The sequence below is a fragment of the Sinocyclocheilus grahami genome, unplaced genomic scaffold (genome assembly GCF_001515645.1).
Source record: "Sinocyclocheilus grahami isolate Dianchi unplaced genomic scaffold, SAMN03320097.WGS_v1.1 scaffold888.1, whole genome shotgun sequence".
Taxonomy (NCBI): Eukaryota; Metazoa; Chordata; class Actinopteri; order Cypriniformes; family Cyprinidae; genus Sinocyclocheilus; species Sinocyclocheilus grahami.
The window spans coordinates 965,338-979,140 of record NW_015506067.1 but is presented as its reverse complement, the minus strand read 5'-3'; the positions used below and the strand labels follow the sequence as shown (position 1 = coordinate 979,140).

Genomic DNA, 13,803 nt, shown 5'->3' with positions numbered 1-13,803 from the left:
GTTTCCAGAAGGCCAACAATTCACTAAAAAAAATGTTTTATTGGTCTTATGAAGTATTCTAATTTGTTGAGATAGTGAATTGGTGGGTTTTTGTTAAATGTGAGACAAAATCATCACAATTAAAAGAACCAAAGACTTAAACTACTTCAGTCTGTGTGCATTGAATTTATTTAATACATGAGTTTCACAATTTGAGTTGAATTACTGAAATAAATGAACTTTTCCACGACATTCTAATTCATTGAGATGCACCTGTATATTGAACCAAAACTTTTAAAGACAAGTAATTTCCTGACAATTAAAAGTGTTATATAGCCCACTGAATCATACTTGGACTTAATGCTGGCAGCAGTGGAAACACTTGGGAGAGAACTTCCAGGAGACTTATTTCTTAGCATAAAAGAGGACAATTGTACAAGAGGAATACCAAATTAGTGTTTTAAGTGTGAAAATGCCTAAGTAGCACCAACATTCAAAAACAATGGACTTGTGATAAGGCTCCTGAAATACTCAGGTCTTCACTTTAAGTTTTCATTTAGTGATGAGTGAATTTTTGCATTTTTGAACACCAAAATGTTCTGGTGTTGCTAGAGGAGGAGTACAGAGAGAAGTGCCTGGTTCCCACAGTGGCATTCAGTGGTAGTAAAGCTTTTATAAAGGGATGAATGAGTGCTGAAGGTGTGAGGGAGTTGTGCTTTACCAATGCTGGCATGAATATTCACACTACTGTGTGATGTAATACAAAAACCTGAAACTGAAGATGCTACCCTCCCCTCATTCTCTGCTTTATTGGGCATTTTTTCAGCATGACAATGAATATATTCAGGATTCAAGGTGAAAATCCTTCAGTGGACATGCATTTCACTCAATCTTAACACTCTTGAGCTGCTGTGGGGGATTCTGTAGAGACGAGCTGAGCAACACTCCTCATTAAAGATCAGAGCATTTAAGGAGGTCGTCCTCCAGGAGTTAAACAGGACAGATGTGAAAATTTGTCATGAACTTGTACACTCAGTGCCAAGAAGAGTCGGAGCAGTATACTTTATGTTCTGGTGGACATACTAAGTACTAGAATATTATACATTTTCTGAATTAAATCTAGGTGTACTCATTTTTGCAATCCTTCATTTAAACAAAATTGGCTAATTTACTTATCTTACAGAAAATATTGTCATATATTTTGTTGTTTTTATTTAGTATATGTTTTAATGTGTTAAAATTTTGCCATTTTTCCATGAATTATATTATATATATTATATAAAATACATATTTTATATTTATTAAGAGGGGGTGTACTCATTTATGCTGTGCACTGTATATATATATGCATCCTTTAATATTAGCTCTGAAGATGTGGTTGAAAAAAAGAACTGCAAAGACTTCAGTCAGACAGCTTCTTCATGAACTGTACACAGGTCTAATTATCAAGTTGGCTCAAAGACTAATGTTCTAATCCAGGTTGTGTACTTAAGTAGGTGTTTTTGTAAAGTGAAACTAGGTCGAGGAGCTACAACACACTACTGCATTAATTCATGTGTGGTTTTCTTTGTCAGGTTTATAGACTTGCCCTCTTTGTTCCAGAACCTTCACTGCTGGATCTCTCTCTCTCTCTTACTCTCTCATGTGGTTGCTTGCTCTCTCACCTGATACTCTATATGTAGGACACCACAATTTTGTAGAATCTCATCCCCGCCCATCCTGCATGGACTTTGCCTATACGAAATTTGTAACTTATGGAGCATGTGTTCCATATCCATGCTATTTTCCCAAGTGGGATTTGCATGGTTATTTTTACTCAACACAATGAAAGATTTACACGGTGCTCACTGTGTCTTCTGCACTGATACGCGCACTGCCTCGTGCTCTCCAGATCTTTATTTAGAACAGGAGAGACACATGCAGTGGAGCGTAGACAGAGGAAATCAGAAGCTCCTGCCAGGCCCACAGGATCTAGGTTAGCTTACTCAGACTTGACCTGGACATGTACTGAGACACTACCGTGTGCTAAGCTCATACTAGACCAGAGTAGACAGACAATACACCCCATCAGGGCAGATCACGTGTATTACCACTGAGTCAGGCACCCCAGGATAGAACAGAGGCATTAAGGGTAGATAACTGGGGGGAGAGGATTTCTTGAAAAGAATGTTTTTGCTAGTATTAACATAACCCCATGTTGTGCTCTTGAGCTACCCGTCTGTCCCTCAGGCCTTCTGTGCTGTGACTAATCAAAGCTTTGACTTATGAGTCAGTGCTTTAAATGGGATATATGATCCATCACCAATGACTGAAATGTCAGAAGTGGAGTTTTAACTAATATCAGAACCTTTCTGTGTGTTCTTTTCTTCCGGCATTCTTCTGCTTTTTAAATGCAGGAGGTCCTTGTCCTAGATGGACTTAAAAGCTCAACGGAAGTTTCCTACCACAGAGTTGTGCAAGCTAGGAGCAGCCAGACCTAAAAATGCCCTAATGACTCACCTCTGTAATGATTAATCTATTTCTTGTCACATCTGCTATGTGTAGGTCTGCTGGCTCTGCTCCTGCTGCCCGTTCATCCCCTGCTGCCCCTAAGCCTGGGACACCGACAACTGCCAGCAAGACAGCCACATCCAGGCCAACTACTGCGACACCCAAGACACCATCTACTACTGCTAAACCTTCTCCTGCTAAAACCACAGCGCCATCTGCTGGCCGCACTCCCACTCCTAAGACCACAACACCTGTCAAGAAAGGTGGGCACCTCATGGAATTCAATAAATGCATGCATGTAGTTCACTTGTAACAGTAATATTGTTGTAATATGAGAATACTGGTATTTTACATATGGTAAATATTTAAATCTTCCATTATAGTGCTGTATTTTCATAAAATACTTACATTCAATTTACAGTATTTAGTTGCTTAATAATGCTTAGATTCATTTCTATTTGAAGCTGTGATACGGAGTTGAAATTATATGTTCTCTTTTCATTAGATGTCAGTAAGCAGCCTTCTACTCCAGCAGCCAAGAAGCCCACTTCTTCTCCGCTTACCCGACCAGCACCAACCAAGACCACCAAGTCTAACACTCCTAAGTCAGCCTCCACTGTCAAGGCAGAATCAGCCTCAAAAAAAAACACCACCCCCAGCAAGGCAGCAGACGTTAAGACTAGTAAACCCAAGGAGAGCAAAGCAACTCCTTCCAAGGAGGCTAGCGCAAGCCCCAAGACCACAGGCAGCAAGCCCAGCACCAAGACAAGCAGCCCAAAGAAGTCAGTTGGCAGTAGCACTCCAATGCCATTGAAGGGTGGCCCAAAAGCCTCCCAGCCTGTAGACGCAGCAGCCACAAAGGCTGAGAAAAAGGATGTAATACCCGCTGTGGTTGCAGCCACTACTGCAGCTGCTGCTGTTGTTTCTGTGGTGACCTCTGAGGTAGCACCTGAAGACTCAGCTACTGCTTTTGTTCCTGCTGCCGCTGAAGAGGCACCTGAGGACTTGTGTACCCAGGTCAATCCTGCTGCCTCTGACATGGAATTAGAAGACTCATTTACAACTCTAATTCCTGCTTCCTCTGAGGACTCTAAAGAGGATTCTAAAGAAATGGCCACACATGTCACTGCCCCTACCACTATGGAAGCACCTGAAGACAAAGTTACACCTGTCATTCCTCATGTTGCTGAGGAAACACCTGAAGACTCTGTTACACCTTTAAGACCTGAAGAAACACCTGAAGACACAACTATGTCTGTCATTCCCCCGACCTCTGATAAGGTACAAGAGGAAACTGTTTCACCTGTAATTTCTTCAGAAGAAACACCCGAAGTAGTAACTACACCTGTCATTCCTCCTACCTCTTATGAGGCACGAGAAGAAACTGTTTCACCTGTCATTCCTTCTGAAGAAACACCTGGAGAAATAACTACATCTGTCATTCCTCCTACCTCTTATGAGGCACGAGAAGAAACTGTTTCACCTGTTATTCCTTCTGAAGAAACACCTGAAGACGTAACTACATCTGTCATTCCTCCTACCTCTTATGAGGCACGAGAAGAAACTGTTTCACCTGTAATTTCTGCTGCTTTTGAAGAAACACCTGAAGATGTAACTACAGCTGTCATTCCCCCTGCCTCTTACGAGGCACCTGAAGAATCCATTTCACCTGTCATTCCTCCTGCCTCTGATGAAATACCTGAAGAAACATCTGCATCTGTCAATCCCCCTACCTCTTATGAGGCACCTGTAGAAAACACTTCACCAGTCATTTCTCCAGCCTTTGACGAGGATCCTGAAGACACCGTTACACCAGTTATTTCTCCTGCTTCTGAAGAGGTGGAGCTTGTCTATCCCCAGGACGTCCCCCAGAGCATGGACACTTATAAATATGACAATGCCATGTCTCAGCTGGCTGCTGAAGTAGACTTGGTCAGTCTGGAGGAGCCAGTGCCTGCTGTGTCTCCCCTGGGAACCATAGTACTGTCCCCACCATCCTCTCCCACCGCCCCACCATCCATGCCAGTTGAACTCCCAAGCTCAGCTCCCTTCCTGGGCTTGCAGGGTCCAGCTGAACCATGGGCACAGAGCTCTTCACTGTACCCCAGTTCTGTGACCACAGAGAATGAGGAGCAGGATGAGGAAAGACAGCACGATGAAGAAAGTGAGCAGGATGATGAAAAAGATCAGGATGACATACAGATGCCCTCTGCAGTTGAGAATGTGATCGAAGACTTTGATCTGATGGGCTCCGCTGGTGGGGATCACATAAAAAATGTAGCTCCTGCCTCCCCCTTGCAAGAACGAGAAGAGACGGTGGAGAAAGCAGAAGAAGAGATTAATGAAGACAATGATGAGGAGGAGGAGGAGGAAGATGAGGAGGAGGAGGAGGAGGAAGAAGAGGTAAAAGAGATTGGCATAAAGGAATCAGTGCCCAAAACAGAGAAAGAAGTTGACCTTAAAAAGGGGATGGCAGATTTTGCCAGCTCTGATTGGGGTATGATGCAATCAGATGACATGTACAGCAGTAACAAACATGACTCAGAAGTGACATCTCCTTTTAATGCTGAAGACAGCTGCAGTGCGAAAGAGACAGGTGACTTCATCATGACCGAGGCAGACAGGGAACAGCCATTCACAGGGCCTCCTGGAATCCAGTCATTTGGAAGTGAAGATGAGGAAGAGGATGAAGAAGAAGAGCATCTGAAGGAAGACATGGATCTAATATTAGAGCATGATGATGAACATCACAAACAACAGAAAGACATGGAGGAAGAAGACGAAGATGTAGAGATGGTCCGCAGGGGCATGGATGAGAGTGCACTTGGGGTTAGTAGAAATGATGGTAACAAAGAAGAAGATGACGATGATTACAGAGAGGAGAGTCAACTAGATCTCAACAGCATGGGTCACACTGCTCCAGCAACATCTATGCCTTTTACAGCAGCATGGAGTAATTCCAATCCATTCTCTGATTCCTGGGCCCAGCCTTCTTCCGTCCTGTCTAAATCAAACCTGTCAGCTTCAAGAGTTCAGGATCCAGACACACTCACCACATTCTCAGCTGAACAAGATACACCCCCCAAATCCCCAGCTGAGGCTTTTCTGGATATGAGTCCACCCCTGATTCAGGCCTCAGAACCTCAGCCTGACCTCCAAGAGGAGACCGGGAGCTCAGTCCCAGTGGAGTCAGGTATCTTGGCTCCTCCTGCCATTGGAATGTCCCAGTCCAGCACCCTCAGTGGAACAGCCCTGGCTGCCCATAGCAGCAGTGAGACTAGCACACCTGAAGAGCTTCAAGATTATGACAGCAGCTCAGGTGTAGAATCCCGATCAGACAAGCAGCAGACACCAGTCCCTGCCATGCAAACAGACATAGAGCAGGACCTAGGTATTCACCTTGAGCGAGGTGATGGGGAGGAGGAAGAGGCAGAAACGCTGCCGGCCGATGAAGTACTGGGTGATGCCGCAACAGCACCAGCCTCTGTACCATCATCACCATCAACCTCTGGTGATGAGGCCAGTGATACAGAGGGTGAGATGCAAATCAATGATCCTGATGTTGCGGTTGATGACAACGCCACAGATCCTCACAACCTCGCTGCCCTGGAGGAAGATGAGGAGGCTCCTGAACGCATTGGAGAGGAAGATGGTGATACGCCTCAGTCAGCCAACTCTGTGGCCTCCTATGGTTTTGACTGTTCTGCGTCCATCTCCAATGCCCACTCTATGGCTGAGAGCTGTGGAAAGAGTCCAGGCATCTTTAGCCTGGAAAATGAAGAGCAGCTTCCGGAAGAGGCTAAGGATCCCTCTTTCATCAAGGAGCTCACCCTGCCAGCAGCTACCGCCTACAGTGATGACTTGTTGGGCTGTCCAGTGGATTTGCTGCCAATCAGCGAGCCCACAGAGAGGGATGCTGGATTTGACGAGCACTACATGCTGTGCAGTAAGACAGACCCAGGCGCTATGGAGGAAATGGATCCTGAGTCCCCCATGCACCTCTCACCCCAACATGGGGACGATTCTGATGGCCAGCCACCGTACTACTCTGCTATATGTGATAAGACTGATAACTTTCTGGCAGGTAACGTATAAAGTCCCTCTTTTGGAATGCACCTGGTCTACCCCACGCTCCTACCCTGTGTCCTTCATTTCTTCCAAATGTGGGGTTGAAATGAATAGAAATATGTGATAGAAAGAATAGGGGAGCCATCAGGTGAGGGATTATAGCTTTGTCTGAGCTGCTCTCTGTTCTTCTATTACCACGGTGATGGTTATGATTGTATGGCTTAAACTTCTGTATGTACAGTAGCTATTCTCATTTTCTATTAGAATGTACTTTTTAAATAACACTGCATTTCATGGCACCCCTGAACCTGCAATGTTAGACTAAGTTAAGTTGATGTCCTTTAATGAAAGGACAAAAATGCAAAAAAAAATAAACACACTTGGTGGACTCCAACTACCTTTGTATTTATCCTACTGTTTTTACCAATCAAATGTAAATTTTTTATACCTTGTTTTTTTTTCTTCTTGTTTTTATTTGATTTGTTAAGATCCCTGTCTTACCTTAATGTTTGTACACACATCAGTTTTCCTGCACTGTAAAAGTAGCTTTACTGTCTTTTGAAACTTATTTCAGCTTTCTCTTTTAAAATGTGCTCCAGCACTAATTGTTTTAGCATTAAATACAGGTTAGATATTCTTCAGAAGCTTTTCACGCTCACAGTGTTTGACATAGGGAGGTGAATGAGTGTTAGATTGCAGGTCATACTTCATTTTTGGTTGTCTTTTATTAGTTTTGAGCTACTGCTGCACATCTTTGTGAAGGATAACATAGATTCGCATTGGCACGTAACTTAAGTGTTTTAAAGTACTGGGCTCAGATTAACGTGGAAAACTTCTGTTTATGGAAATTGATGTGTTTTCCTGCATTTGTAAATCTTAAAATGATGCTCGCAGGTCAGTTTACTGTGAGTACCGGGACATTTCTACAAGAATTGGAAGTGCATGTGCAACTAATTAAGAAATTGTTATAATCTTGCTATGAATCCAGACATAATCCAGGGATGTTTGGACATTAATGATTCACAATAACTAAAAGGTTTTCCCCAAAATTCCATTAAACATAATTGCAAGGCTGTCTGTTCCTGTTTGTTTTGTTATTTTGAGTGGCATGATGGTCTATTTTCATCTGAGTGTTCCTATGGTATTTGATTTTGAACAGGAAATGGATATCTGCTGAAATGGTGTTTATTCCAAGATGTATTTTTGATTAAATGACAGCCAGTGCTCATGGGCTATGATCCCCCTCTACTAAAGCATGTCATCCCCCCTAAACTGAAAAACAGGACCCCACTCTGAAAGCCCAGCACAACAAGTTTTCATGGTATCTTAAGGAATTGGTTAATGGGTTTCAAGAAATGCCTGTTTTCCCCAATATACAGTGGGTACGGAAAGTATTCAGACCCCCTTAAATTTTTCACTCTTTGTTATATTGCAGCCATTTGCTAAAATCATTTAAGTTAATTTTTTTTCCTCATTAATGTACACACAGCACCCCATATTGACAGAAAAACACAGAATTGTTGACATTTATGCAGATTTATTAAAAAAGAAAATCTGAAAAACAAATCCGTAAAATTTACGGTAAAAAACCGGCAGCTGTGGTTACCGGAATTTTACCGTAAAAAATACGGTAGCAACGTTTTAGATTTTACAGTTTTAACTTAAATTTTCAATTAAATACCGTAATTTCATTTACTGATATAATGTTAATATACCAACCTATTGAAGTACTGAAATCTGTTTTGCACCTTTGTAATACACTGATAACCACCAAATGCAGGTGGTGATGAGAAAGTCACATGATGAACCAAATCCCAACACAAGCAGCTTTTAAATAATAACAAATATAGAAGGTGCACAGCGTCATTCACACAAACACTAAACACCATCATGGTAACACACATGAAACTGAAATCATGCAATAAACATTAATTTAATAACATTAACTGTAACACACAACTCTAATATACAAAACTGATAAGAAAAAACTAATAAGAAATAGTTATTTCAACAAAAAAACATCAAACTTGAAATGTAACGCAGGGAATTCTGAGAATGTCAATTTACGGTTATTCACTGTAAATTATACGGCCTTTTTCACTTCCAAAAATGGTATACTACCGTAAAATTAATGTCCAATACATGTAATGTCCAATACAGTTTTTCACTGTATATAGTAGGGAAATTTACCGTTAACCATTTAACAGGATTTTACTGTAGTATTTTTACAGTCTTTTACCATTAAATTCACGGTTATTTTTTACAGTGTACATTAAAGCATAAACAAACGCAACACAGGAATTCCAAATCCTCCCTGATTGTTAATTTGGTTTTATGCGGGTGTTTCAGGGAATCTTGATTTTCCTCTTCTCAGTATGGAATCTCATCTCCTTTTCAGTTCCTTCCTTTTTTTCACCCACCAGCCATCAAAAATAGTAATTTTACATAAAAAATATCTGGAGGTGGAGGTTAGCCGAAGTACAACTTATCCTTGATATAAAGAATGTCAATCAGTTTATCTCTTTGTCTCTGCTTTGAAACCTATCTCTTTCAGGTCATTTGTCTGAACTCTAATTTATGTAAAATCATATGAGGCAGATGAGGTACATTAAGAAAAATCATTTATTGTTCTCTTCAAATTCTAACAAATCCCTTATTTGAATTAAATTATAAATTGCATTAATACTTTTTTGGATGTATGTATTTATGTATCATTTACCCTTTAAAAACATTTATTAATGGAAATCAAGCGTTATTTCATTCCCATAACGTTTGGATTGTTTTATTTATTCTATTAATATATTTGGCTTTATATATATATATTATCAAATTAAATTTTTTATTTAAACACTATCCAGGTCTATAAATGTATTTCATGTATTTGTGCAGTAAAAAAAGTGTCAGTTACATGCTTTTATTTTTAGCCCAGTTACTGCTCCAATGAATCAGGCCCTCGCCAACCCACTCACATTCTTGGATTGGTTCAAATATAACATGGATGACATACCTGTGGGGCCTCGAACAACACATAAACTCTGAAAGATTTGCTGATTTTGTTTTACACAGTTAAAATATTTTCAGTCAAAAGTGCTGAACTATTCTGGTGAATCTCACTGGTGATATTTTCAGTTTTAACATTGTAGACTGAATATTACTTGAAAGGAAAATTCTAAGTTAAATACAAGCTCTGTCCACAGCTTCTCTTGCTTGTCCAATATACTTTTTTGTTTTAAATACCAGTAGATTTTTTTTCGTAATCAACAGCACACCACAGATGCAGTAGATGGAGCTTAACATCTATTAAACCCAGAATATTCCTTACACAACGGTTTGCTAGTTTTGAAAAATACCCTGACGTGTTTTTACAGGAAAGATGTGTGGGAAAACCCGATTTCTGAATTCATAGAGTTTTGTCTAATTTGTTCTTTGGTTTATGTTTTCTTTTATTGTCTGCATGTTCCTCTTTCTGTCTGTGCTTTTCCTCTGTTCCTGTTCGGTTACACCCTTCTCCATAACGAATGCCTCTGTCAGTAAACACATATTGCAAGTGATCTTGACTGTCCACAGGGAAAGCCGGGAACACTATACAGACTGGTGAGCACCAGCTTTCACTGAGCCAACAAGAGAATGGTAACTATCCAAGGCTAACTCAAGAGCTGAATGACAATAACTACCTTGCCCCCCTGCCGAACACCCACAGGCAGCTACAGCAGCCACTGCCTCGTATCAATGTTCAACATGTTGATGCTCCTCCGAGGGTCCCGCTGCCTCCATTGATGCCTAATGTGCAGCTGCGACGGCTAGAGCAACACCAGCTGCAGTTGCGGCACATTCGGCAACGCCAGGAACAGGAACGGCTGCAACGGCTGTGTCTGGAGGAAGAAAGGCAGCGGAAGGAGCAGCAAAGGGCACTGGAGAGGCAACGTCGAGAGCTGCTTCAGTTGCAGCTGCAACAGCAGAAGCAGGAACACCGACTCCGCCGACAGCTCCTACAACGGCAGCTTGAGATGGAGCAGCAACAGAGACTCAAACAGCAGTCACAGGTGAAAGGGCAACCATGTCTCCTGTCACCCTCATCTGGACTCTGCACCATCTATGAGGCCATGGAGACCAGCGAGGAAGAAGAGGAGGATGCAGAGAACCAATCCATCGTCAACCAAGGTTCCCCCAACCAGATAGGCCATTCAATCCCGACAGACCTACCGCTTAGAATGGCCAATGGAAACCTTCGCCGACCGCCTCCGCAGGAGCTAGACTGGAACACAAAACTGGACATGGTCCAGCAGCTGATTAACCAGGCTCTGCTTCTGGCCGGGGAGGATGGCTGTCCTCCGCTCCTGTACCTACCTGGGCAGGGAGGGGGCATCCTCAGCCCCCTAGAGAGCAGCCTGTGGCCACACATCATGTCCCACTTCGACTGCTCCACCGCAACAGTGGCCTCTGTCAGTAGTTACTCCTCCAGCAGCCAGGCCAGTTCCCCACAGGGCGACTGGACTGTGGTGGAACTGGAGACACATCATTGAGTGTCTGAGCACCATTAAACCCAGCATGTGCACTAATAATACAATATCAATCCTCTATCCCAAACTATTATTGAAACACTAAAATATCCAAAAGCCGACCCTGCATTTTACCAATGTATCCCATAAGCCTTTTAATAGGACTTCATGTGTACTCATCCATTCAGAATGCAGTCATTTTGAGTCTTCAATATGCAAACACCTTCCTGAGAGTTTTTGGGTTTCATTGTAGTATAAACTCTTACCTATAATTTCTCTTCCTCAAACATATTTAAACATTTAAAATATACACACACATATTTGTGGATTGATAGTATTTTATTCATTACTTTCTGTAGAATTCTGACAACTTAGTCAACATGAAAACAATATTTACTTTGTTCTTAGTCATATTGTAAATGATTGTGAAAGAGAAAATGTTGATTTAATCCTTCATCAAAATGTAAGAATCTGCTACACATTTGAAATCACTTTTGTTTTGAGCTGATGTGGGTTATTAGTTAATTAGTTTAACAACAGCCAAATATCTAATTAGGCTAATATCTAATATTGTTTTAGGTCAGTGTTTCCTAACAGTATACATTTTGGACGTCTGCCTTATCTGACCCATCCATTTCAAGTCTTGCAGTTTTTGCTGAGTTGAATCAGGTGTGCTTGATTAGGAAGAGTTTGAAAATGTTTAGTGTTGGGGAGCCTCAAAGAACAGGGTTGAAAATGGTTTTGATCAAATATTGTAAGTAATATTGCCTTTCATAACATAGTAACTTAACAGAGGTTATTGGTTTCAACAAGGGAGTAGTTCCTCATGATTGACTCTATACTCACATTCAGGTCTGGCTCCAGTTTGGTATGAAATGGACACTTTTCTCAATCTAATCAATTATGTTGATTTTAACTATTGATTGAAGGCCCGACAGGTTACCCTCACAGCCTACTGAAGTTCTTATTGCCAAACAACTTTTTAATCTAACTTTTTTGGTCCTGGATAACCTATATGACTGCATTTGCCAAATGGTCATATTAGCCGGGTTTCCATCCAAAGTTGCGAATTTAACTAATGCGCAAAATTGGAATATCGCACAAAACATTTGCAAACAAGCATCGTTTCCATCCAACGAGTCAAAGAGAACAATATCATCACTTCCTGATAAACTGGCACTATACATCACTAAGAAAAGTAGGAGAAGCTACTGAATATAAAAATTTTCCTATATAATAAATTTATTGCACCTCAGAGCGAGCAGACGAAACACAATGAATGCGGTAATTGCTTTCGGAGGTGGATGCTGCTGTTTGGGAACGCAGTCGTTTAACAGTTCTGGGAGGCAATTATACAGAAATACTTTGATGACAGACTTTACTCTGGCATTTCCGAATGACCATAACAACATTTCAGATGCTGTGAATGAGATCGGTCCGCTGGTTAGACAGAATTTGCCGTCCCATAGCGCAAAGTCACATGACTTTTTTGATGCGCTTGGAGGAATTTATTTGCAAAATGCATTTCCATTCCCCATTATTCGCATTAACCCTTTTTCGCACAAGTCAAAAACCACCTCAAGCGAGTGTAAAAACTTTTATTGCGAATTAAGGCATTTTTATTCGAAATTCAGCGTTTCCATCACTCGATTCTGATGCGATACTTCAAAATGCGCATAAAAGCAGGGTGATGGAAACCCAGCAGACTTAACTTTCTGTTTGTCTCTGTTTTAATGGCAACTATATATTATCAGGTTAATAGAGACTTTTACATAGATATAGATTGCATAGGTATAGATCATCAATTCTGTTGGGTTAAGGGTAATGTTTTGTTGTCATCTAAGGATTGTTGACCTCATGCATGGCTTCAGACAGAGCTGCTCTGTTTGCCATTCTCTTTCAGCTGTGGGGGAAACTCTTCTCTCCCGACATTCCTGAACCATTACCTCATTTCCTGGGTCCTTCTTGTTTCAATGGGTTTCCTGGGTTACTGATGATGTCATGGCAACTACAATAAAGGAGGTGTCTAAAAGACACATGAGGGGGAAAAGGAGGGTGAGGGAGAGTATGTTCTCTACTCTACTAAAGACAGAAAGCTTTAGTAAATGAGCTGTTTGTTGGCAATGCCATCAATCTGCTTTTCTTGAAATGCTGTGGAGGGTGTATTTTTATACAGAGTTAGATATACAGTGTCTGATGGAGGGGTCAGAGTGTGTGCCCATTGACAAGAATTACTATTAGTATTAAAATAATTAATATTGCTGTTATATTTTCTACCGCACTTTCTGTTGTTCATTTTCTAATTTCTTAGCTTTTGTTCATTTTTGTTAATGTATATTGTCTTCACTTTTAGAAACGTTAAATTTTGGGGGTATTGACTAGACCTGTTGCAGTAGCGCCATCTACAGATGATGCATCATAAAAAAATGATATGTTGTTGGTTTCTTAAGACAAACCAATCTGTTCAACCATTATACTATATAGTTACATGATATTATATTTAGGAATATATTATGTAGCCACCAGTTAAATGTACTTTCTGAGGTAACTGTTTTCTGAGGTAAACTTATTTTTTTCCTTTCCTTAATATTCCTTAATTTTATTATTATTTATGAAGATGTAAACAATTACCGGGGACAACTGTACCATGTTGTATTGATGTGTTAAATGTTGATTATAGGAAATGGTTGTACTGTAGTTTCCTTTTTTCTCTATTAAAATCATAAGTGCAATGATGATAGATGAATTAGATACAACCACATATTTA

At 40.8% G+C, this 13,803-nt stretch overlaps 2 protein-coding genes across 2 annotated transcripts in view; both read left to right on the top strand.

The window, feature by feature from the left end:
• Positions 1–7,329, top strand: part of LOC107563751 (mucin-5AC-like) — a 29,020-nt gene extending 21,691 nt beyond the window's left edge. The window contains exons 4-5 of the mRNA XM_016248695.1: positions 2,524–2,732; positions 2,975–7,329. Of these exons, the coding sequence (XP_016104181.1) occupies positions 2,524–2,732; positions 2,975–6,564 (3,799 nt within the window). The 3' untranslated portion in view covers positions 6,565–7,329. The remainder of the gene's footprint in view (positions 1–2,523; positions 2,733–2,974) is intronic.
• A 2,556-nt stretch (positions 7,330–9,885) lies between these two features.
• On the top strand, positions 9,886–12,132 carry LOC107563752 (putative mediator of RNA polymerase II transcription subunit 26). The gene has a single exon (XM_016248696.1). The coding sequence runs from the start codon at positions 10,314–10,316 to the stop codon at positions 11,058–11,060; it is 747 nt and encodes a 248-aa protein (XP_016104182.1). The 5' UTR covers positions 9,886–10,313; the 3' UTR covers positions 11,061–12,132.
• The last annotated feature ends 1,671 nt before the right edge of the window (positions 12,133–13,803 follow it).